The 20,360-nt window shown below is 36.1% G+C and overlaps 7 protein-coding genes across 9 annotated transcripts; 5 read left to right on the forward strand and 2 right to left on the reverse strand.

Annotated features, from left to right (window-relative positions):
• Positions 1 to 1,513: 1,513 nt before the first annotated feature.
• On the forward strand, positions 1,514 to 6,877 carry LOC136784482 (seminal metalloprotease 1). The gene is made up of 6 exons (XM_066745149.1): positions 1,514 to 1,679; positions 1,746 to 1,928; positions 2,018 to 2,320; positions 2,424 to 2,557; positions 2,637 to 2,760; positions 6,777 to 6,877. Exons 1-6 carry the CDS (start codon positions 1,514 to 1,516, stop codon positions 6,875 to 6,877), a joined length of 1,011 nt encoding a protein of 336 aa, XP_066601246.1.
• Positions 2,822 to 5,840, reverse strand: fu (STKc_STK36 domain-containing protein fused). The gene is made up of 7 exons (XM_066746834.1): positions 5,562 to 5,840; positions 5,227 to 5,486; positions 4,972 to 5,151; positions 4,558 to 4,896; positions 3,359 to 4,473; positions 3,095 to 3,276; positions 2,822 to 2,962 (listed from the first exon to the last, which is right to left on the reverse strand). Exons 1-7 carry the CDS (start codon positions 5,670 to 5,672, stop codon positions 2,909 to 2,911), a joined length of 2,241 nt encoding a protein of 746 aa, XP_066602931.1. The 5' UTR covers positions 5,673 to 5,840; the 3' UTR covers positions 2,822 to 2,908.
• Positions 6,878 to 7,305: 428 nt separating the features above from the next.
• On the forward strand, positions 7,306 to 10,129 carry LOC136785726 (uncharacterized). The gene is made up of 5 exons (XM_066746960.1): positions 7,306 to 7,975; positions 8,298 to 8,439; positions 8,725 to 9,036; positions 9,117 to 9,542; positions 9,729 to 10,129. The coding sequence occupies exons 1-5, from the start codon at positions 7,767 to 7,769 to the stop codon at positions 9,939 to 9,941; spliced, it is 1,302 nt and encodes a 433-aa protein (XP_066603057.1). The 5' UTR covers positions 7,306 to 7,766; the 3' UTR covers positions 9,942 to 10,129.
• A 439-nt stretch (positions 10,130 to 10,568) lies between these two features.
• Positions 10,569 to 12,561, forward strand: Rpn6 (regulatory particle non-ATPase 6). Of its 2 annotated transcripts, XM_066747108.1 has the most exons (5): positions 10,583 to 10,607; positions 10,777 to 11,117; positions 11,188 to 11,582; positions 11,670 to 11,994; positions 12,076 to 12,561. In XM_066747108.1, the coding sequence occupies exons 2-5, from the start codon at positions 10,797 to 10,799 to the stop codon at positions 12,304 to 12,306; spliced, it is 1,272 nt and encodes a 423-aa protein (XP_066603205.1). In that variant the 5' UTR covers positions 10,583 to 10,607; positions 10,777 to 10,796; the 3' UTR covers positions 12,307 to 12,561. The 2 variants fall into 2 exon arrangements, with proteins under 2 accessions (XP_066603204.1, XP_066603205.1); XM_066747107.1 differs by having other exon boundaries at positions 10,569 to 11,117.
• Positions 12,562 to 13,203: 642 nt separating this feature from the next.
• REG (proteasome regulator gamma) lies at positions 13,204 to 15,813 on the forward strand. Of its 2 annotated transcripts, none has more exons than XM_066747109.1 (5): positions 13,204 to 13,535; positions 14,243 to 14,287; positions 14,358 to 14,678; positions 14,754 to 14,890; positions 14,952 to 15,813. In XM_066747109.1, the coding sequence occupies exons 1-5, from the start codon at positions 13,512 to 13,514 to the stop codon at positions 15,172 to 15,174; spliced, it is 750 nt and encodes a 249-aa protein (XP_066603206.1). In that variant the 5' UTR covers positions 13,204 to 13,511; the 3' UTR covers positions 15,175 to 15,813. The 2 variants fall into 2 exon arrangements, with proteins under 2 accessions (XP_066603206.1, XP_066603207.1); XM_066747110.1 differs by having other exon boundaries at positions 13,230 to 13,535; positions 14,255 to 14,287.
• LOC136785822 (caspase-3-like) lies at positions 15,385 to 17,935 on the reverse strand. The gene is made up of 6 exons (XM_066747106.1): positions 17,714 to 17,935; positions 17,355 to 17,644; positions 16,999 to 17,272; positions 16,662 to 16,921; positions 16,345 to 16,594; positions 15,385 to 16,282 (listed from the first exon to the last, which is right to left on the reverse strand). Exons 1-6 carry the CDS (start codon positions 17,867 to 17,869, stop codon positions 16,166 to 16,168), a joined length of 1,347 nt encoding a protein of 448 aa, XP_066603203.1. The 5' UTR covers positions 17,870 to 17,935; the 3' UTR covers positions 15,385 to 16,165.
• A 314-nt stretch (positions 17,936 to 18,249) lies between these two features.
• LOC136785617 (WD repeat domain phosphoinositide-interacting protein 4-like) lies at positions 18,250 to 20,307 on the forward strand. The gene is made up of 7 exons (XM_066746769.1): positions 18,250 to 18,709; positions 18,786 to 19,053; positions 19,131 to 19,371; positions 19,438 to 19,586; positions 19,658 to 19,759; positions 19,839 to 19,957; positions 20,169 to 20,307. The coding sequence occupies exons 1-7, from the start codon at positions 18,661 to 18,663 to the stop codon at positions 20,276 to 20,278; spliced, it is 1,038 nt and encodes a 345-aa protein (XP_066602866.1). The 5' UTR covers positions 18,250 to 18,660; the 3' UTR covers positions 20,279 to 20,307.
• Positions 20,308 to 20,360: the final 53 nt, after the last annotated feature.

The raw sequence follows: 20,360 nt of genomic DNA on the forward strand, positions 1-20,360 counted from the left end.
CTTACCCCGTCTTCCTTCCTTCCTTCCTTCCTTCCTTCCTTCCTTCCTTCCTTCCGTCCGTCCTTCCGTCCCTTTCGAAGAAATACGAGTGATCCCCTTGTCCAATTAAAATCGCTACCAATCCGCTTCCAAGAAACTTTGAAAAACTATGCGAACGTTAGAAATCGGTCGTAAAAGAGAGAACGAGATTTCAAATGGTTCGAGGGAAAGAGAAAGAGCCTGAGATCCAGGGTCAATGAATTTCTTGGAGAAACAGGGCTGGGATTGAAATTTTACAGATATAGGATTGTAAAACTTTGTTGATATATATATGTACAGAGTGTGCAACTAAGTGGTAACTACCTCGAGATGTAAAGTAGTGGAGCTCTAGCTTTTTTTCTCTTTGTTATGTTTTTTTCGTTTAAATGTTGATGTTTATTTTTTGTGTTTGGCAGCTGTGAAGTAGCATCAAAGCCGAAAATTTCGAAGGCAGAGAATCGCAGGCGCACGGTAAGGGGCCAATGACCGTCGCGTTCCAGATTCGGTAGGAGCTCCTCGTAGCCTAAATTCTAACCGGACTTGTAAGAACCGCACCCGTCCAGCGCGAGCATCACTTTTTCGCCTTTCTTTCCTTAGGCAATCCGACTTTAATCCGTATCTAACCGTCTAATCTTTTTCCGCGGGCGCCTATCAAAAACCCATATTACTCTTGCAGCGCGTCTCTCTCGTTCTTTCCCATTAGAATAAGCGTCACTTTTAAGAGAGTCGTTCGAGATGGGAAGGAAATTAGTAGAGTATACCATTATAGGCAGGGAAAGGCATGATGTATGCTTAATTCGAAATTACACGGGCGAACAGGCCGACTGCTGCCGAAACGTTTTGACCCACATTCGAAATCCCCTCCCCCCTCCCCCTCTTTGGTATACACACGTACCTCTTTTTATATTTTCTCATTTTCCCCCCTCGCCCTCTTTTCTTTTCCTCTCCAAAATCAATTTATTCCCTTCAAACTTTTTCCAATCTCCTCCAATGCATTTCACCTTGAATTTTAGGTTATTATATATATATATATATATATATATGCTATGACAGGGCTAACGTTTAACTCTCGTTATCGCGAAAGCTCCGATTTTATTCCAACAGCGTTCGAGACTATCTTCTCGGATTGATAAGTAAAGGGAGCACGTAAACGAAAAGAAGGACGCCCGACATTTTTCTATAAAAATACTTTCGATCGGGAACACAATTCTAATTTCTTACCGACCAATTCAAGGATTCTCCATCGAGAAGTATTATATTATTATTGTTATCGCTATTAACGCATCGAAATCGAATGGAGCTTCCATTCAAGTTTCTGTTACATTTTTCCATTTTCCATTGATATTTCAGGCTCGTTTCTATTAAGAAAGAAAGATAAGAAATTGCTTAGCATATCGCTATGGTACCATCCCTACTAACAACTTATTATCTTTTTTCCCCATTATAAAAGGAAGAGCTTCTTTCGACAGTTATGCATTTCTAAAGCTACGACAAAATGATTTACACGTTGCTTGCGGCTCAATCGATAATCTATTTATCGGTGATTTGTTTTGCCTCGACCTCTCCAGCGATTACTCATAAAGGACCGCATGGAAGGCCCGTGCCTCCTGACCCAAGATTCGTCGGGGTTTTCAGCGAGGACTACGACCATGAAGCAATTGGTAACACATTTTTAGTGCAATTATTTTTCTGAATAACTCTTCAGCAATGAAAATTCTCCTCTTCAGCCAAAGAAATAATGTCCATTGCGGAAAATGATCCACGGTACATCTGGGAGTTGAGCGGACTTTACGAAGGAGACATCATGATACATCCTGAAAGTCCTCATTATGAGAAAAATGGAGTACTTGATTCTACTATGAGATGGCACGGAGGTGTCGTCCCTTATTACATAGTGGAGGATGATTTTGGTAAGGTGTTCGAAAAAAAGTTATTTAGCAATCTGTGTTTGTGTGTGTGTGTGTGTGTGCTTCATTAATCGATAAATCATTGGTCTCAGATCAGGAGGATATAAAAATCATCGAAGGAGCCTTCATGGAGTACCACAACAAGACTTGTTTGCGTTTCAGGCCTTACAAGGAGACCGATCAGGATTACGTGAAGATACAGTCGAAAAATTCTGGTTGTTGGTCCTTGGTGGGACGACACGGTGAAGGACAATTGCTGAATCTGCAGAATCCAGGATGCGTTCACCACGGAGTGGTCATTCATGAGATGATGCACGCCTTGGGATTCTTCCATCAACAGAGTGCCGCAGACAGGGATGAATGGGTCACCATATTGTGGCAAAATATCAAATTTGGTACTTATACAATGCATACGCGTTATTTACTACGCTCTTTCTTAGAGGGATAGGGAATATTCATGATTCGTGTAGATAATCACCTTTCAATTGTTACTCACAGGTAGGGAACATAACTTCAATAAATATGATAATCGTACAGTGACCGATTACGGAGTGGGATACGATTACAAAAGTGTGATGCACTATAGTTCTCATGCTTTCTCAAAGAATGGGGAGCCTACTATTACACCAAAGGTTTGTTGTTTGTTAATTCTTGATTGCAGCGAAGAAACGGGCCAGCAATGAAGATTAAACCAATGGTTTTTAATTGCAGAAGGAAAAAGTCAAGTTGGGCCAACGAGAGGGCTTGAGCGAGAAAGATGTAATGAAAGTGCAAGGGATGTACAAGGATGAATGCCAAATGAAGGAACCCACGGAAAGCAGTTCGTCTTCGGAGAGTTCGCCCTTTGAATGGTTTTTCGGTTAACAATTAAATACAGATACATAAACACTTGAGTTTATTCGTCGCTCCATCAAACAGTATAAATATATTTCTTGTAAAAATAAAAAATCTATATACATCCATATTTTTCAAGTCGGTCCAATTTATTGATTATAATAAGCGAGTTGCTTGAGCTCAGCTATTGCAGCCCTTGCAGTCTGTAAAAAATTAAAATCATTTATCTCAATCACCTAGATGCTAGGGAGAGGGAGAGAGACAGAGAATGTGAAGAGAATTGTGTCTTACAAAATAAATGTACGCCTTGTAATTTATTTCAGTAGCATACGCACCAATCTCACATTTTCGTCGTCGTCTAACGTTAGTTTCTCGATATAATTTTTCAGGTTGGGTCCCCAAATTTGTTGAAGAGCTCTACAACTGAACCTCCCGAGGAGTCTCACGAGGCTGCACGACCTCGCTCTCAATGTTGCCATTCTGTGCGTAAGAAATTTTCCCAGCTGTTCCACCAATCCTAAAGCAATAAAACAAATTATCTCTTAAGCGATAAAAATAAAGAAAAATGAGAACGATTAATTATTATTATTGGAGCGAACCATTGGTCCTTGAGAACACTACTCTTTCCACCAATTCAGCGTTCTCCGGCTGAGACCTCAAAATGCAATTCAAAATCGCTAAGAGATCGATTACTATCCTGGCTTTTCTCTTTTCCAAGGTCAGTAATTGCTGGAGAAACGGAACTCCGTTGACGATGTAAATAGCATCGCAGAATTGAGTGAGAAACTGCTCGTCGTTGTGGACTAATCTGCACAATAATAGAGTGACGCACTCTAAAGCTTGAAGCTCGTCGGCGGATAAGGTCGAGGCTTGCCTGGTACCGGAATTAGTAGAGCTTGCATTGCTAAATTCATTCTCGATCCGTTCCGACATCAACAGTTTTATCGCATAAACCAAATTTGGCACGACACGTACATCCAGATAAACTCCTTCTACTTTCTCAAGGTTCTCCTTTGCCGCGGGAATCACTAAGGGTAAAGATAGTAAACACGTTACGTACTCGACGACGCGACAATCTGCTGCTGGATTTCTCAAAGGAGATACAAAAACAGAAACACAATTCTCCTGTTCCAAAGATCCAATTTCACCTTCCATAACTTCCTCCATGGATCTTTGCAGAAAAGCAAGCCATTCCTCGTTCTCTATCGGCCTTTCGATGCTGCTCAAGTTCCAATCGGGATGTCTCGCTCGTTTATCATCCATTAAATTTTCATGATCGTCCAAAACTTCCAAGTCTGAGGAAATTATGGTCTTTCTTGGATTGCTCTCATTATCGTTATTCTCGCAATCCTTTTGCTGTTGGGCTTCATTGACGTTAACTCCGCGCGCTATCTGTGGAGGATTATTGTAAAAATGATAATTATCCGGAGGACGTATGATATTTTGACAATCATTCTGACATAGAGCATGATCAGCTGCTAGTAAATCACTTCTTAATGAAGCTCTGAGACTCAGGTTTCCGAGTAGCACATCGACACTACCACTGGATTCTGTTCCACTTGGTGGTTCACTATGTCTTAGGTTGGCATAATTCATTCCGTAGTGACAATATCGGTGACTCATTGGGTATCTGGACTGGGTCATGTAGGTTCGATGATGCTCGCGTATCTTTCTTTCTTGTTCTTGAATCCTGTGAACCGCTTTCTCTAAAACCCTAAAAAATTATTTAATGTATTATTTGTGCATCCATAATTTATCTTCCCCAATTTTAATCAAAAAATTATTAGCATTGAACTACTTTGAATGATTTGTAGACCGCATTGCCAGACTCTGCAATTGTTGCTGCTTAGCCATTGCCTGACTGGCTGATAATGGAGTTGTAAATGGAGTGGCAACGCCTGCATCTACCACTATAATTCTGTCTTTCACGAAAGGATGCTCCAGCAAAGCTGGCCAAGTTAATCTATGAGATGGATCTTTTTGCAATAATCCCTGAAGAAAACTTTTACAATCTTGAGATATATAATCTGGCCACTTAATTGCTTCAAATCTTATCAGTCTGACCAAGTGCAAGATTGAGGTAGTTTGGAATGGCGGGGAACCCACTAAGAGCTCGTAAACAATACAACCTAGAGACCTACACATTGCCATAATTAAAAAAATGTGTCTATCTAGCTTCTACATATATTCAATTATTATTTCTATTACTCGCCATAAATCAGCATTGTGATCATAAGGACATTCTTCTATTAATTCTGGGGCCATGTACAATGGTGTACCTTTAATCGAAGTAAGTACATGCGTTCCAGTACTCATACTTCTGGCAAATCCAAAATCGCATAATTTAGCAACACCATTTGCTTCAAGAAGCACATTTTGAGGTTTCAAATCCCTTCAAAGATATAATGAAAATGAAGAAAGTTGCGTTTAGGAAAATTACAGAAAAACAAAATGTTAATTTACTAACCTGTGCAAAACTCTATTAGAATGTAAATAATAAAGGGCAGAGACTAAATCACATGCAATCACTCGTGCTCTCTCCTCTATCAAACGTCCTGCTTTGCCAATTATTTCATAAAGTTCCTTGTCCGCATATTCGGTAACAACGACTAATTCATTCTCAGTCTCAAATGCATCTAGCATCTGTACTATATTGGGATGATGCAGATGTCTCTGAATTTCACATTCCTGCCTGAGGCTTTTTAGCTCTTTCAATGATCTGCCCCTCTAGGAGTATAAGCTTATAAATAGATAACTTTGTGAAAATAAACGATGAACAAATTATTAGAGACATAACCTCACCTTTCTGATCACTTTGAACGCTACAATCTCTCCATCGGCACGTTTTCTAGCTTTGTAAACTTGGCCAAACGAACCTTCGCCCACTTGTCTCAAAACCTCGTATTTTTCCATGTTTCCATTAATTAAGGAAACCTTGTTTAAGGACCTGTCAAATTGTAGTATGTACGCATTGGTCTAAGAGAGCTGAGGTAAACAAACAAAATGACATGTGTGTTGCGTGTGCGACGTGTGCGTTGGTGTATATTCCCCCCTCCTCACGCCCCTCTCACTCTCATCCCTTGCTGGACCCGCTGCTGGAACCGCTAGAACCCTGGTTATGTTCAAAAACCAGCTTTTCGGTATGTTCAAGAATGGAACAATAAAAAGGGTGCTAATTTCCAGAAGCATAATAAAATAATTAAATCACCGAGTATCTTAAACATGTATTAATTTGGAAACAAACTATTTTATAAAAAACAAATTTGAAAATACACGCACGTATATAATATATATTAATTTATAGATTTACATTTTAATCGGTCAATTGCTTAAAAATGTTCTGATATGATTAAGCTCCTTAGATTGTTTAAAATGAGCATAAAAATTATTTCACAGCGCAATAAAATAATACGTATTATTTTGATTCTATACGGTTTCTAGACTTTTCGAACATCCTCTGCACGGATGCGCTTTGCGTGAACCCCCTTAGACTAAACAACTGATCCAAAAACAATATTTTGCAATATATTCTTGCTTTGATTATAAACATACACATAATACATTTTACTAACGTAAACGTAATAAAGTTGTTGACAAAAATAATATAATACTGCATGTAATGAAAAAATTTCATCATCTGTCGTTACACTAAGATAAACTCCAATTAATTGCTTAAATTTGATTAAAATCGTGATTTATACTATACATTTATAAAGGATAAAACTTTATTACTATGTTTAAAGTTCGTTTTAATTGGACTGTACGAGATTAGATAAAAAATTCTTCCGTTGGTTATATATATATTAATTAAATAAAATATAATAATATAGTATATCTTGCAGAGAAATCAATTTTAACGAAATCACCCAGGTGGAGCATATATTTATATTAGATAATATTACCAATGAGCGACGCGATAAAAATGTAGTATCGCTGTTCTAATATAACACTGCGCGAATGTATATACTATTTAAGGAATTTTCATTAAATTCATATAGGCCATATAGCATGTAACAGATATTACGTTGGAATGGTTTTTCTTGCGGGAACTGGCTAAAATAATTGAGCAAACGTTGTGCAACGTTATTATTAGAGATAAATATATTTGCGGAAAGTGAAGTGTATTTCCTCGTGATTGGAAAAGCGGGTCGACGAGTATCGAGCGAACCGCCAGAAGCAAAAGAGATATTACACACATGCAACATTTTCTTGCTACCGGCTACCGCTCGTTTCTTCCGTCGTTACTGTTTTTTAATTCCCCCTTTCTTTAATTTTTCAATTACTCCAATAACCTTGTCGACGAAGATCCCAATTGGCGCATCCTCCTCCTCCTCCTCCTCCTCCTCCTCCTCCAATGTAATATACTGAAGAAGGCGAATCGCTCGGCACGTTTTAATATAAACACACAAAAAAACAATAATCTTTCGAGAAGTATTTCTCATATGTAATACATCGAAGAAGGAACATAATCGAGTGAGAAGAGAAGAAAGTTTATCGCGAGACGAAGACGTCTTTCATCCCTGTAAGATTAGTCTTTCGACGAAAGCAATAGCGAAGGGGAAGTGTGATTTCATGCTTCGCAAGATTTCGTCAGAGACACTGGGTTAGAGAAGGGAGGGGGGAAGGGGACCCAATGGTTGAAACATATCACGTTACCAGAGTGCAGTATCTACACAGTTGACGGGAAATCCTCGAGGTGGCTAGTTGTCTCTCTATGATCGACGACGCACGCTCCTGAACACGAAAATAACACATCAACCAATCGAGTCAGCACACCCTGCTGCAACCTGCTAGACAAAACGCGAACCGCCAGAATCTTCGATCTCCTCGACATTAAGCTGGACCTGCTCTGCAACGGCACTCCATCGAGAAACGAACGATCCTTCGAGCTCAACCATTGGCTGCTACTGCAAAATAAACAAAAAACTTGCAGCCAAATATTTCAGCTTCTTCTGGAATTTTGATCCTGGTTGAAGAGACACGAGCGAGCTCGTTTGATCGAGTAGGATGCCGAGTAGCAAGACTAGGGTGGCCATTGTCGGTGCCGGAGTGGCTGGACTGATCGTTGGACGTCACGTGTCAGCCAAACCTGAAAATTATAGCCTCACAATTTTCGAACAGAGCGGCCAGGTGGGTGGCACATGGCTCTACACGGATGAAACCGAACACGACAAGTACTGCCTCCCGATTCACAGCAGCATGTACAAAAATCTTAGGTAAGTTACTTGGATTCTCTTCGCGATGTAACGATACTAATAATATATCTATCGAGAAATTTTGTATATTCAGCATGTTATACAAAGTAGCCTCCTTCGATTATCCGTTATAAGAGAGCAAAACAGATAAACTCTGTCGAGACATTAGATACACTTTGTGACTTTTCCAGTGAACGATCTATCTCATCTCGTGTGGTTCTCCGGTCATCTGTTCCGCTTTATAAGAAAGGCAGAGATGGGGCGGGGGGAGGGGAGTGAAAAAAACCACACGTGACTGAATCTTCGCGGCTTACTCACAACTCGTGTCTATGATCTCTTTCAGAACGAATCTGCCGAAGGAAATCATGCAGATTCCGGATTTCCCTTTCGAAGACCCCAATGGAGCTTCCTTTGCTCATCACAGTGTTATCAGACAGTACCTGTTTGATTATGCGAAACATTTCAATTTGTATGCTCACATCAAGGTTAGACGCGTCCCTTTCTTATATATATTGTATATATACTCGTGTACTACCCACAGTTAGCACGAAGAATTCTTTCAGAACAGTTTTGGAGTTCCATTTTATTGCTAGCAAAGAACATTTTTTTCGTAATGTTTTCTACATTTCTAAGACATTTTCGAGGGCTTCAGAGTTTTAAGAACAACTATTTTTTACCGTCATGAAATGGGACCAAGGAAAAATCTTATTGCTAACTGAGTTATTATTATTCATGATTCGATCTTGTATCTCATCGCACGATTCTTCCAGCTGCACACGATTGTAAAATACGTTGAACCGGAAGTGCTGAAGAACGGCCAGACGATTTGGTCGATAACCTATGAAGACCTAGAATCGAGGGAAGAGGTGACGAAAGTTTTCGACGCTGTAGTTCTGGCCAACGGTCACTACACAGTTGGTCATATACCGTATATACCAGGAATCGAAACTTTCCCGGGTAAAAGCATCCACAGTCATCAATACAGAATTCCAGAGGTTTACGCTGGGAAACGAGTTTGCATCCTCGGAGCTTCTTGGTCCGGCATCGACATTGCCATCGAAGTCTCCGAGTATGCGGAGAAGGTAATATAAAGAGGCATACGAGTAGTGAGAAGAGAAACGAGTTTTGTTTGTTGATAAATATCGCGAGATTTCTCCTTCAGGTGTATCTGAGCCATAATCAGCCGAAGCCGATCGACTCGAAAATGGCATCGAACGTGGAACAGAGAGCAGGTGTCGAGTCTATAAATGGAAATATTTTCTACTTCAAGGACGGCACTTCGGCTGAAATCGATAATTTCATATACTGCACTGGATATAAATTCACGTACCCCTTCATGTCGCCTAAAGTCGAGTTACGCACCGAAGAGAATCACGTAGAGCCCATGTATAAGCACCTCGTACACATTGATCAGCCCAATTTCTTCCTCATGGGCCTTCCAGGCATCGTCATTCCCTTCCCGATGTTTCATATCCAAGCGCAGTACATCCTGGCTATTCTTGAAGGTCGCGTCAACTTGCCATCCCCCGAACAAATGCGAGAGGAGTACGATGCTGAAAAACAGTCTCTGCTTGCTCAGGGAATCCCTGTAAGATTTTGCTCAAATTGTTTTTTTTTTTTTTTTTTTTTTAATATATTAGGTCGTATGAAGTATATAATTTATTTTAAGTTTACTATAGAATTTCAGCACTCTATGTCTGGATATGCATGAAACGGAATGCAACCATGTATAGTGTCTTATTATATTATTAATATCATACATGTTTTTTTTTAGGAAAGACATATCAATAAATTCAAAGAAAGACAGTGGGCCTACTATGACGAAATTGCAGCAGCAGCTAGCTGTCCGTCCTTTCCACCAGTAATCAAGAAAATTTACGATCATGTCAACGAAATGAGAGAATTAGATTTTGGAAGCTACAAAAATATCCAATATCGCATAGTTGACAGCGAAAATTTTACAGTCTCGTGTCGAAAACCTTGTTAGGGCTTAAATTATGATTAAAATCGATTTGCCAAGAACGATCGAACGCCGAACTTTAATCGCTCGAAGATCGCTCCTGACAACTCGCTTACAAAAATCGCATATTCCACGTTTCGCTCAACCTATCTGTTTAGATTAAGCTACAACAAATTTTGACCATAATCATGACTTTTATGAATAATAAAATTAAAAAATTTTACAAGAAAGATTTTTCTCTTTTCTCTTTTTACCCCTTTCAACCACCAGTACTGTCAGTAATGAAATTGATAAGACGGATTTCTCGTTTATCAACTTTCGCTCGCTTAGCTTTGTGTACATTTTTGTTGTGGTTTCTTTAATTTGCTTTAATATTGCTTGTTTTTATTATTTGCAACATTTATGAAGAAAGAAGTTAAATAACAAAGTGGAGGAGAAAGATACAATGTGTAGAAAAATAACGCCATTTATATTATTTAACTTTTTTAATTAATTATAGAGTGAGGACGCGTGCGAAAGAACAAATTCAAATGCTTTAGGAAAGCGCGGGGCATTACTGACTATGCGCGTAGGTTCTGTTGCGCGCGCTGTTGCTGTTCTCATTTGACTCGGGTTGTAGCATGACACGAGTTTTGTGGTTCCGGGGATCAAGCGAGCGCAGTGGAAAGAGTGACAAAACAGAAAACGAACGAGGTGAGGGAATTGTTCTTCGTGAAAAGTAAGAAGCGTGTGAAAGTCACACGCAAAACTCTTACACTGACTAGAAAACCGTCAAAGTTTGGAAAATTTTTGTCAATTCATTAACGTGGTCGATTCATTTTTCGACTCTCTTAAAGCTGCGAAAACTAAATTGGTGTTTTAGAACATTGGGAATAACAGGAGATGGCCGGTGCAATGTTGTTTGAAAGAGCGCAGGCGGTCTCGATGACAAATCGTATCGAAGGAATTAACTTGTTAAACGAAATCGTATCAGATCCGAGCATCGGAATTACGGAGGATGACGAGGATAACATTCGAGTTAAGGAACAAGGGATTCTGCATTTGGGCGAGCTTTATAAGAAAGAAGGTAAAGCCAAGGAATTGGCAGAGCTTATCAAAGCAACTAGACCTTTTCTCAGCCTTATCAGCAAAGCCAAGGCTGCGAAACTTGTGAGATCACTGGTAGACTTCTTCTTAGATCTTGAAGCTGGAATAGGAATAGAGGTAACTTCTAACGATACCAGAAATTATTCTTAAATTGTACTCTCGATAAACAATTAGTCTTTCTCTTCAGGTACAACTGTGTAAAGAATGTATAGAATGGGCAAAGGAGGAACGTAGGACATTTTTAAGGCAATCTTTAGAGGCTCGTTTGATAGCACTTTATTTTGACACTGGCATGTTTAGTGAAGCATTACAATTGGGTTCTGCTCTCCTTAAAGAATTAAAAAAACTTGACGATAAACAATTATTGGTCGAAGTTCAACTTTTAGAGAGCAAGACATATCATGCTTTAAGTAATTTGTCAAAAGCAAGAGCAGCTCTCACCAGTGCTAGAACAACAGCTAATGCAATATACTGCCCACCAAAAATGCAAGCTGCATTAGATTTGCAATCTGGAATCCTACATGCAGCTGATGAAAGAGATTTCAAGACTGCTTATTCATACTTTTATGAAGCTTTTGAAGGGTATTCAGTTTTGTTTTAATACTATTTAAATTCACCTTGCAAAATGCTATGATAGAATAATTTTATTTAAGAGAATTATGCTTGTAGGTATGACAGTGTTGAGAATCCGAAAGCTTTAACAGCATTGAAATACATGTTATTGTCAAAAATCATGTTGCGTACACCAGAGGATGTAGGATCAATCATGTCAGGCAAATTAGCAGTGAAGTATGCTGGCCGAGATTTGGATGCTATGCGTGCGGTGGCTGATGCTAGTCACAAGCGCTCACTAGCTGACTTTCAGGCTGCCGTTAAGCAATATCGTCAAGAGCTAGAAGATGATGTAATTGTTCGAGCACATCTTGGGTCCTTATATGATGCCATGCTTGAACAAAATTTGTGCAGACTGGTTGAGCCTTATTCACGTGTACAAGTACGTATCCTGATAAATAAATTATGTGGAAAGAGAAGCCATGTAAAAATATTTTATTAAGTCGATAATATTTTAATTTAGGTCGCCCATATTGCGTCATGCATATCCTTGCCACTTGCTCAAGTAGAAAAAAAACTGTCTCAAATGATCCTAGATAAAAAACTAAGAGGTGTTCTTGATCAAGGAGAAGGCGTTCTCATCGTTTTTGAAGATACCCCGCGTGATAAGACCTACGAAATTGCATTAGACACGATACACAGCATGGGAAAAGTAGTCGACACGCTTTACCAGAAAGCAAAGAAACTCACCTAGCCTTATTTAATATGTATTTATAAAAGCTAAATCTAATACAATTATTACTGTCTTTAACAGTTAGTTATTGTCATTCGAATGAGCGATCAATTATCTTTTCTTCCTGTCCGATTTGAAACAACTTGAGCGAAGCATAATGAAAAAGAATGAAAATAGCTGAAAGCGCTTGACGCTCGATTGCCGTGTAATCTTGCAGACTCTGTAATTACTAATAGTTAATATTTTGTAAGTAATAAATACTAAAATTAATTCATACGTTTGGAAATTCTCGCTCATACCTCTGATCATTTCTGGTCCGGCATTGTTTTTACTACTAACTCATAAAAATTAAGTACGTATATCTATGAATAATCTGAAAAAAAAGTTCTTGAATCTTGAATGCATTTTCTTCATACCATTAGGATAGACCAAATGAAAATTATTGTGCGCACGAAAGCCACTGGTCCACTATTGCTCTACCCTACTTCTAGTCTGTGCAAATATTTTATGTATAAAAGAAGAATACTAGCGTATTAGTGCGCGAATGGCGATCGTGCGTGTACGAATGTTTAATTTAGATCTACATACAAAAGAACAGACTAACGAATTTTTTAATTGCTTAAGAATTTTGTTATCTAACGGAAAATATGTTATAAGGATTTTCAAAAGAAAGAAGTGCGAAAGATCACACAAATAAAAATTAGAGCCTTAGTTTTCGCTTTGCTTTATTTTGTTTGTTTCGTAATTTCAATTCTTATAGCACTTCCTGTGGATGCTCAATATCCTAGACCTAATGCATATGAACCTCTCGTAAATCCAATCCGTTTTTCCCAACGGCATTCGGGCAGGTAGCAACTGGTAGCAACTAACAAATACCAGAAGAGTAATATTAGTAGGTAAGCAGGGCTAGACCCTGCCGACCCCAAGTCGTTTGCGTATTAGCGACCAGTAGTGACTAGACTGACTGACTAGTGCGGCCTTACGCCCGCTCGATTCGCTCGTGCGCGCCTAACAGTGACGCCACTAGACTGCACAGTGCACACTCTTTTCTCACGCAGGTCGCAGGGGCTCCCGATTCTCAATCCTAGCCCAAGTGCCCCAAGTATCCAACTCGTCAAAGAAAAGCCCAGTTCAGTTCGACTTAACTTCCTGTTTGAAGTTGCACGCTTCAACAGAAAATCTTTTATTGTATTTTATAAAGTTTTTGTATTACAAATTGTAATACAATGGCGGAAACAACTGCTCAAAAGGTAATAAAAGTTAAGATTTAATCAATTTCATAGTTTTCGTTATCCGGCACGCGAAATAATGGAACAATCGTCGATTTGGTACTTGTGTTTGATTTCGAGGTTAATGTTATCCTTTTCCCGGCTTACTGGTCACATTTATGCTTCACTCTTTCACTTTTCAATTTACTTCGATGACAAGTTTTTTACAGCTTTAATAAAAATAGTTTCAGCAAATACAAAATCGTGAGAGATATATTATTGAATCGCTCATGTTTTCTCTTTTATTTAAAGTCTAATGTGGTACAGCTGCGTGGTGATGGTCCAATAACGGATTCCATAACCTCAATACAATTGTTTATAGCCTTTTCATTTAATTGGTACCTGTATAATTAAACTCCTTATATTCATAAGATGACGATGAAATATAATTTTTAATTCTTTTTTCTACATTTAATAGCGCTAAATGGTTGATCTAATGTAAAAAAGGAGCAGTGTCCTATTATTTCTACTGTAACAATATCATTACTGTACATTTTTTCATTGAAAAATAACACCTAGACGGTTACAGAACTTGAGATTAATATGTCAATTATTATTTAAAAAGATTTAATTCTAGCACCCTAATAGTGTTTCTCACTGCTTGGTGTAAACTTGTTATGTTTATAAATAAATCTTAATTTTGTTGTATTCTTTTAATCAATGTTTATTAAATTATTTAAACTTTAAAGTATGCCTTGCAGGTTAAAGAATATAAGGATACCCTTAAAACAAAGGTAATTTCTTCGTTAACAAGCATAATATGTATTCTGCTTGTTTAAATTTCATGAGCTTTTGAACTTATAGGCTGAACAGCTTTTAATAAAAGGCTTTCCTGAAAAAATTGTTAAGTTAAATGAGCTATTGGAAACTCCACTATTCTGCAATCGCAAATTGTCAGATGTTCATCAAACATTAAATATACCCATTCCAAGTGCCATAGTCATTAATCATTCCGAAGAAGAGCCAGCCAGGAAAAAGGCCAAGGTTGAAAATAGTATAGAAGAAGAAAGTGGAACCAAAGTAATGGCACTTCCTAGTGGTCCAGTACCTTGTAATACATCTTTATGCGAACTCATTTATATAGTAAAACCATACATCAGACAATTACTTGAAGATTCAAACTTAGTAAGTTTTAAACAAATTATTTTAATAGAATTTAATTTAAACATTAAACTATTTAATAATTATATTTATTTTTAGCTTAAAATGTGGATTTCAATATTAATTCCAAAAATAGAAGATGGAAATAATTTTGGAGTTTCCATTCAAGAGGATACGCTAGCTGAGATCCAGTCAGTCGAAAGTGAAGCAGCATCATTTTTTGATCAGATTTCAAGGTAAAATTTGTATGTAATAAAAGTGTTTGATCTAAATTTTAAAGATGTTTTTTTGCATCAGGTATTTTATGTCAAGGGGGAAAATAATTAGTAAAGTCGCCAAATATCCACATATCATCGATTACCGAAGAGCCGTTCAAGATTTGGACGAGAAGGAGTATATAAGTCTTTGGTTGGTCTTATGCGAAATTCGTAATCGCTACTGTTCCCTCCACGATCTCGTAATTAAAAATATAGAGAAAATTAAACTACCGCGCTCTTCCAACGCGCAATCTCTCTACTAAAGCAATTCGCACAACTTTTGTGTAACTATTGAACATTACAGAAACCAAGAGAACATTAATCATGAAAAATACTGAGTATTAAACATAACTTGAGAAATTCTCATTAGATAATCATCTCGATCATCCCTTATTTTATCGATTAACAGTTATGGTACTATAAAAAATTAATAAAAGCTTTTCATATAGGCTACATGATTTTAATTCTGTAGATAGTATGTAATTGCATTATTGTTGCATCTTAAGTATCTTAAGAGTTTTCATGATGAATCACTCAATATTTTTTAGAACGTTCCGGAGCCGAATAATTCATTAGTTTGACAGTACTTATACGTAACATTTTAAGAACATCGATATGAAACGTAATATTCTGTCTGCATACATATTATAATTGAATCGAGAAATACAGGATTTAATGGAAGTGCTTTTGCATCTTTTCTTTAATCTATTATTATACAAGGTTTATCATTGAAGGCGTATTAGAGTACGAGAACGTAGAGTTAACTTATCCTCAGAACTAATATGTCAATTTTTTTCTAAACTTTTTAGAATGCCAATAGGTAGGGGCTTCGAAAAGATTCCGTGAAAATAAAGTTATCTCTGATTGTTACCGACATAAGTGTGAGTTTTTACATCCGCGCTCTGATGTACTTTTAGTGGTAACCTTGTATATTATTTATTAATAAATTGATAATTATTATAAGATACTAATTTGTATAGAGAAAAAGTTATTTATAAACAAGTATAAAATTTATTCATAAAATATAATATAACAAGTTTACAAAATAATAGGTAACAGCACTGATGAAAAGATTCTTGGTTTTTAAATACTTCTTAAATAATGATTTAAAGTAAGATTGCATGTTATTTTAGTAATTATAATTCTTCATGAATTTATATGATTGAATGTGTAAATTGATTATAGTTGAGATAGTTACATGCCGCATATAGTAAAGGATGAAAAATATTCAATTTTGGAGCAATAATTTAAGTCTCACTCCTCAAATAAACCGGGATTCAAATAGCAGTGTTTACTGAAACCGTACGAAGTAACGACTAAAGTTTGGCACTCCTCATCAATAGTACTCATTTTTTCTAAACGTTGATCAACCTGTGAAAAGATGTATGATGTAAAATGTCATTTTATTTACAACGATTCGCTATTGCAATTACCATATTTAGTAAATCTTGTAAATGCTCCTTATGCGCATGATTCATAAGTACTTCGCATAAGATTTGAATAAACCAGCTACCAACTTCTGTATCACGAAATGAAACATGGCCAGGCAGTGTAGAATGAGCAACGATCATGTCCGTATAATTACGAGTGGAAGGAACGTTTGGATAGAGATTTTTGGTTGAATACTCTATGGTATCGGTTGAGCTTCTATTTTTTTGTATTGTTTTTTGTTTGGCTTTTCCCCTGAAATTAAGTTTTTCCTTTTGACAAATAGCAACATTAACATTTGAGTAAGTTGTTCTCTACATACCTACAAATCTGAAAAAAAAATGCTTTTGGTTTTCCAGCTAAATTTGGACAGGCTTCAGCAGTGAAATAATTATATACATCTGAACAATAAATCTTTTTATAGTCTCTTTCACCAGACTTGTGACAATCTACAGCCTGTATTTCTGTATCCCATACTTTCTCATCTCCTTCCTTACCATGACTGGTAATTATGACAAAGCAAGAATCCACTCTATGCAATTCTTTCAACCGTGAAAATTGATAGAGTGCTTCTCGGATTTCCTTACGAGAAAAGGAGTATTTAAAAAATGTTAGGTTTTTTTGTTAAATTATATTAATTAACTATAATTAACACTTACATTTGCTTTTAAGTCCCGATAAGTGATAACTTTAAAACCCATTTGTTCGAATAGTAGTCTTAAATTATGTTCGTCAAATACTGCTGACATTCTTGGTTCTTGATCTACATAATGGATATTTGAGATAATTAAAACTAAGCCACGTGGATTACTTCTCATTGGGTAGCGTAAAATATTTATATAGTCAGGTCCATCTAGGAATTGAGTAGATTTTTTAACATTAATTTTCAACACCTCTTCAGTGTGCTGTATAACAGCGTGATAATTGTCATGTCTAAAAAAAAATTATTTTCTCTTTACTGTGTATTGACCAATGTATAAATTTTAAAGATTTATCATTAATATAAATTACGTACTCATAAGTATCTGAAAATGCATTCTCTTCCATACCAGGAGCAGCATCATTCTTGCTTTCTTGCTTTTCATTTATAGGTAACTCTGGCTTTTTTTGCATGTTCATATCATTGTTTGAAAGTTCATGAAGTACAGCTCGGTCATTGTTAGTAAGAGTCCCTTCTAAAATGTCTGCTACAACTTGATGATTGGTTTGTCTCAAGCTTAGTAAGAAATTTTTAAATGCATTTGGTCCTCTTGTTTTGATGGTTAAAATTATATCTTTAATCGTATTCTTACTGGATAAGTTTTTCTAAAAACAAAACATTATTACCAACTTGTTATATATTTTTGAGAGGTTAAATATTGTTATTAAACTTACGCTCCAAGTGAAAATGTTAACGTCGTCCCTGTAATAAATTTCATTTTCCAGTAGCTTAGGCCATAAAATTCTCATATTTATCAAAGCAACTATCTCATCACAGTGACAATCAATTTTATTTCGATCTTCAGAATTCATGTTTTTCACATTTTTCATTCACAAAAATAGCGCGAAAATAATTGGCACTGGCTTCTTAACATCCAAATGCTATGCTATGCTATTGTCTTGTTCAATCTTATCAATGACTCATTGTTATTATCATTATTATACATTATACACATATAGTATTCTATACCAATACAGATGTAATATGTATTTACTGGTATATACTACGTATACAATCCGTATGTAACATATACATACAATTGACTCCTATTGACAACCACTAAAGTCAGAATGACATTTTTATGAATCAGATCATGAATATAAATTTTTATTCTGTGATTTCTTAGTAATTCAATACAAAATAAACAATTTCATGAAGTTTTATTTTCATAACTACAGTCCTGTAAACGAAATAAAAAGTAAGATTAATAATTTGACCAATTTTTACACACAAACTGTAGCTCTACTATAGTTTCTGCCATAACAAAAATAAGTATATCGTAGACTAACAAGAGTTTACAGTTCATATAAAATAGAATATTTTGTAGCATACAAAACGGGCTTGGAGTCAATTAATTTATTAGTGAACTATAAAAAAAGTAATTGTTAGGATCAAGCAATGTGTTAGTCCAAAGTCATAGAAAGAATAGAGGTCCATAATTAAATGCAAAATCGCACATGTAATTCAGTCACTGTCACCATATATATTATATAGCGTTGTTAATTCATAGTTGTAAATAATGGATTAAACTATGTAGCTAAATATATATTTCTCTTAATATATAATAGTTAACTTAAAGTATAAGATTTACTCAAGCTGTTTAAAATTCTAAACAGTTAGAATGGCTGGTAACAGAGGTATATACAACTTAAGATTTAACCAAGATCAAGGTAATTTTGATTAAGTTATATCAATTTAAAGGACCAATAATCATAATATCATTGCATGCAATTGGTTTTTCTCTAGGATGTTTTACATGCTGTATGGAATCTGGTTTAAGAGTTTATAATGTTGAACCATTGGTTGAAAAGGCACATTTAGAAAATCACCTTGTAGGCAGCATTGTCATTGGAGAAATGCTTTGGAGAACCAATTTAATTGCTATTGTTGGAGGTGGTGCAAGACCAAAATTTGCAGAAAATACTGTTTTAATTTATGATGATTTAATTAAAAAATTTGTGCTTGAAATCACTTTTACCAGTGCAGTTAAGGCAGTCAGATTACGTAAAGATAAGTAAGGTTACTTTTGGCAAGAATACTTCAAATGTAAGTATACAAAAAATATATTTGCAATGCTGGTACATTTTTCAGATTGATTGTTGCTCTTCAAAGAGAAGTACATGTTTTCTCTTTTCCTCAACCAACAAGAAGGCTGATAACATTGGAAACTAGAGAAAACCCTAAGGGACTAGTGGAAGTATCTACTTTAGCTACTGCACAAAGACAATTATTAGCATTTCCAGGACACAAAACTGGCAGTGTTCAGCTTGTAGATCTCAGTTCAACAGAATCTGGAAGCTCCAGTGCTCCAATGACTCTTTCGGCTCATCAGGTATATCCAGTTATTAAAATTACATAGAAAGCATAACACTTTCAAAATTATGTAAAACTTTATTAGGGTGCATTGGCATGCCTTGCAGTTAATGGAAACGGGACAATGGTTGCAACAGCATCAGTTCAAGGAACATTGATACGTGTCTGGGACAGTATACGCAAACAGCTCCTTATTGAATTAAGAAGAGGAGCAGATCCTGCAACACTTTACTGGTATAATATTTCTGTTATGGTTATATTAAAAAAGTGTTATTTACTAAAGTATAATATTTTGTGTTTCATAGCATAACTTTCAGTAGAGATTCTGATTTTTTATGTGCATCAAGTGATAAAGGAACAGTACATATATTTGCTCTTAAAGATACTCATTTAAATAGAAGATCTACGTAAGTTTACTCACATTAAAAAATCTCTAAAATTGGTTGTCAAATCTATATCTATTTTCATAAAAAAAGAATATTTCAGCTTTTCCAAAATGGGATTTATAGGGACCTATATTGAAAGCCAGTGGGCTTTAGCCACCTTTACTGTACCACCAGAATGTGCTTGTGTTTGTGCCTTTGGTACAAAAAGTTCTGTCATAGGTATATTGACTGTTTTATAAATGTATTAATTGAAAATACACTACATTTGCTATATATGGCAATGGTCGTGTATAAATACATTTTTATACAAATATTTTAATATTATTTACACATTTATTATAATTTCTTTGTGTAAATAATCTCTCAATTTAGTAAACTCAAAAGTCTTATTCAGTAAATAAAGATAAAATTATTTTTTTTTTTATTTCAGCTGTGTGCATGGACGGAACATTTCACAAATATGTTTTTAATACTGATGGAAATTGTAATCGAGAAGTCTTTGATGTGTTTCTTGATGTATGTGATGATACTGATTTTTAAGGCAAACCATGTCACTCAGTCTTTATGGAAAATTGAGAGCTTGAAAGCTTGTTATATTTACAATACGCGTTAAAGTCAGTAT

This window comes from Prorops nasuta, unplaced genomic scaffold, assembly GCF_024137725.1.
Source record: "Prorops nasuta isolate Cenicafe-Biocafe unplaced genomic scaffold, Cenicafe_Pnas_1.2 PNAS00003, whole genome shotgun sequence".
NCBI classification, from domain to species: Eukaryota; Metazoa; Arthropoda; class Insecta; order Hymenoptera; family Bethylidae; genus Prorops; species Prorops nasuta.

Excerpts from the sequence above, each read along its gene's own strand:
- LOC136784482 (XM_066745149.1), top strand. The coding sequence starts at position 1,514 with ATGATTTACACGTTGCTTGCGGCTCAATCGATAATCTATTTATCGGTG. Across the intron at positions 1,680-1,745 it reads CTACGACCATGAAGCAATTG|CCAAAGAAATAATGTCCATT; the intron begins GTAACACATTTT and ends TCTCCTCTTCAG. Across the intron at positions 2,321-2,423 it reads GTGGCAAAATATCAAATTTG|GTAGGGAACATAACTTCAAT; the intron begins GTACTTATACAA and ends TGTTACTCACAG.
- fu (XM_066746834.1), bottom strand. The coding sequence starts at position 5,672 with ATGGAAAAATACGAGGTTTTGAGACAAGTGGGCGAAGGTTCGTTTGGC. Across the intron at positions 3,277-3,358 it reads AGTGTTCTCAAGGACCAATG|GATTGGTGGAACAGCTGGGA; the intron begins GTTCGCTCCAAT and ends TTATTGCTTTAG. Across the intron at positions 2,963-3,094 it reads ACGACGAAAATGTGAGATTG|ACTGCAAGGGCTGCAATAGC; the intron begins GTGCGTATGCTA and ends AATTTTTTACAG.
- LOC136785726 (XM_066746960.1), top strand. The coding sequence starts at position 7,767 with ATGCCGAGTAGCAAGACTAGGGTGGCCATTGTCGGTGCCGGAGTGGCT. Across the intron at positions 9,037-9,116 it reads TCTCCGAGTATGCGGAGAAG|GTGTATCTGAGCCATAATCA; the intron begins GTAATATAAAGA and ends TTTCTCCTTCAG. Across the intron at positions 9,543-9,728 it reads TGCTTGCTCAGGGAATCCCT|GAAAGACATATCAATAAATT; the intron begins GTAAGATTTTGC and ends GTTTTTTTTTAG.
- Rpn6 (XM_066747107.1), top strand. The coding sequence starts at position 10,797 with ATGGCCGGTGCAATGTTGTTTGAAAGAGCGCAGGCGGTCTCGATGACA. Across the intron at positions 11,583-11,669 it reads TTTTATGAAGCTTTTGAAGG|GTATGACAGTGTTGAGAATC; the intron begins GTATTCAGTTTT and ends TTATGCTTGTAG. Across the intron at positions 11,995-12,075 it reads AGCCTTATTCACGTGTACAA|GTCGCCCATATTGCGTCATG; the intron begins GTACGTATCCTG and ends ATTTTAATTTAG.
- REG (XM_066747109.1), top strand. The coding sequence starts at position 13,512 with ATGGCGGAAACAACTGCTCAAAAG. Across the intron at positions 14,679-14,753 it reads TACTTGAAGATTCAAACTTA|CTTAAAATGTGGATTTCAAT; the intron begins GTAAGTTTTAAA and ends ATTTATTTTTAG. Across the intron at positions 14,891-14,951 it reads TTTTTTGATCAGATTTCAAG|GTATTTTATGTCAAGGGGGA; the intron begins GTAAAATTTGTA and ends TTTTTGCATCAG.
- LOC136785822 (XM_066747106.1), bottom strand. The coding sequence starts at position 17,869 with ATGAAAAATGTGAAAAACATGAATTCTGAAGATCGAAATAAAATTGAT. Across the intron at positions 16,595-16,661 it reads TTTTTTTTTCAGATTTGTAG|GGGAAAAGCCAAACAAAAAA; the intron begins GTATGTAGAGAA and ends ACTTAATTTCAG. Across the intron at positions 16,283-16,344 it reads TACAAGATTTACTAAATATG|GTTGATCAACGTTTAGAAAA; the intron begins GTAATTGCAATA and ends ATCTTTTCACAG.
- LOC136785617 (XM_066746769.1), top strand. The coding sequence starts at position 18,661 with ATGGCTGGTAACAGAGGTATATACAACTTAAGATTTAACCAAGATCAA. Across the intron at positions 19,587-19,657 it reads GATCCTGCAACACTTTACTG|CATAACTTTCAGTAGAGATT; the intron begins GTATAATATTTC and ends TGTGTTTCATAG. Across the intron at positions 19,760-19,838 it reads CATTTAAATAGAAGATCTAC|CTTTTCCAAAATGGGATTTA; the intron begins GTAAGTTTACTC and ends AGAATATTTCAG.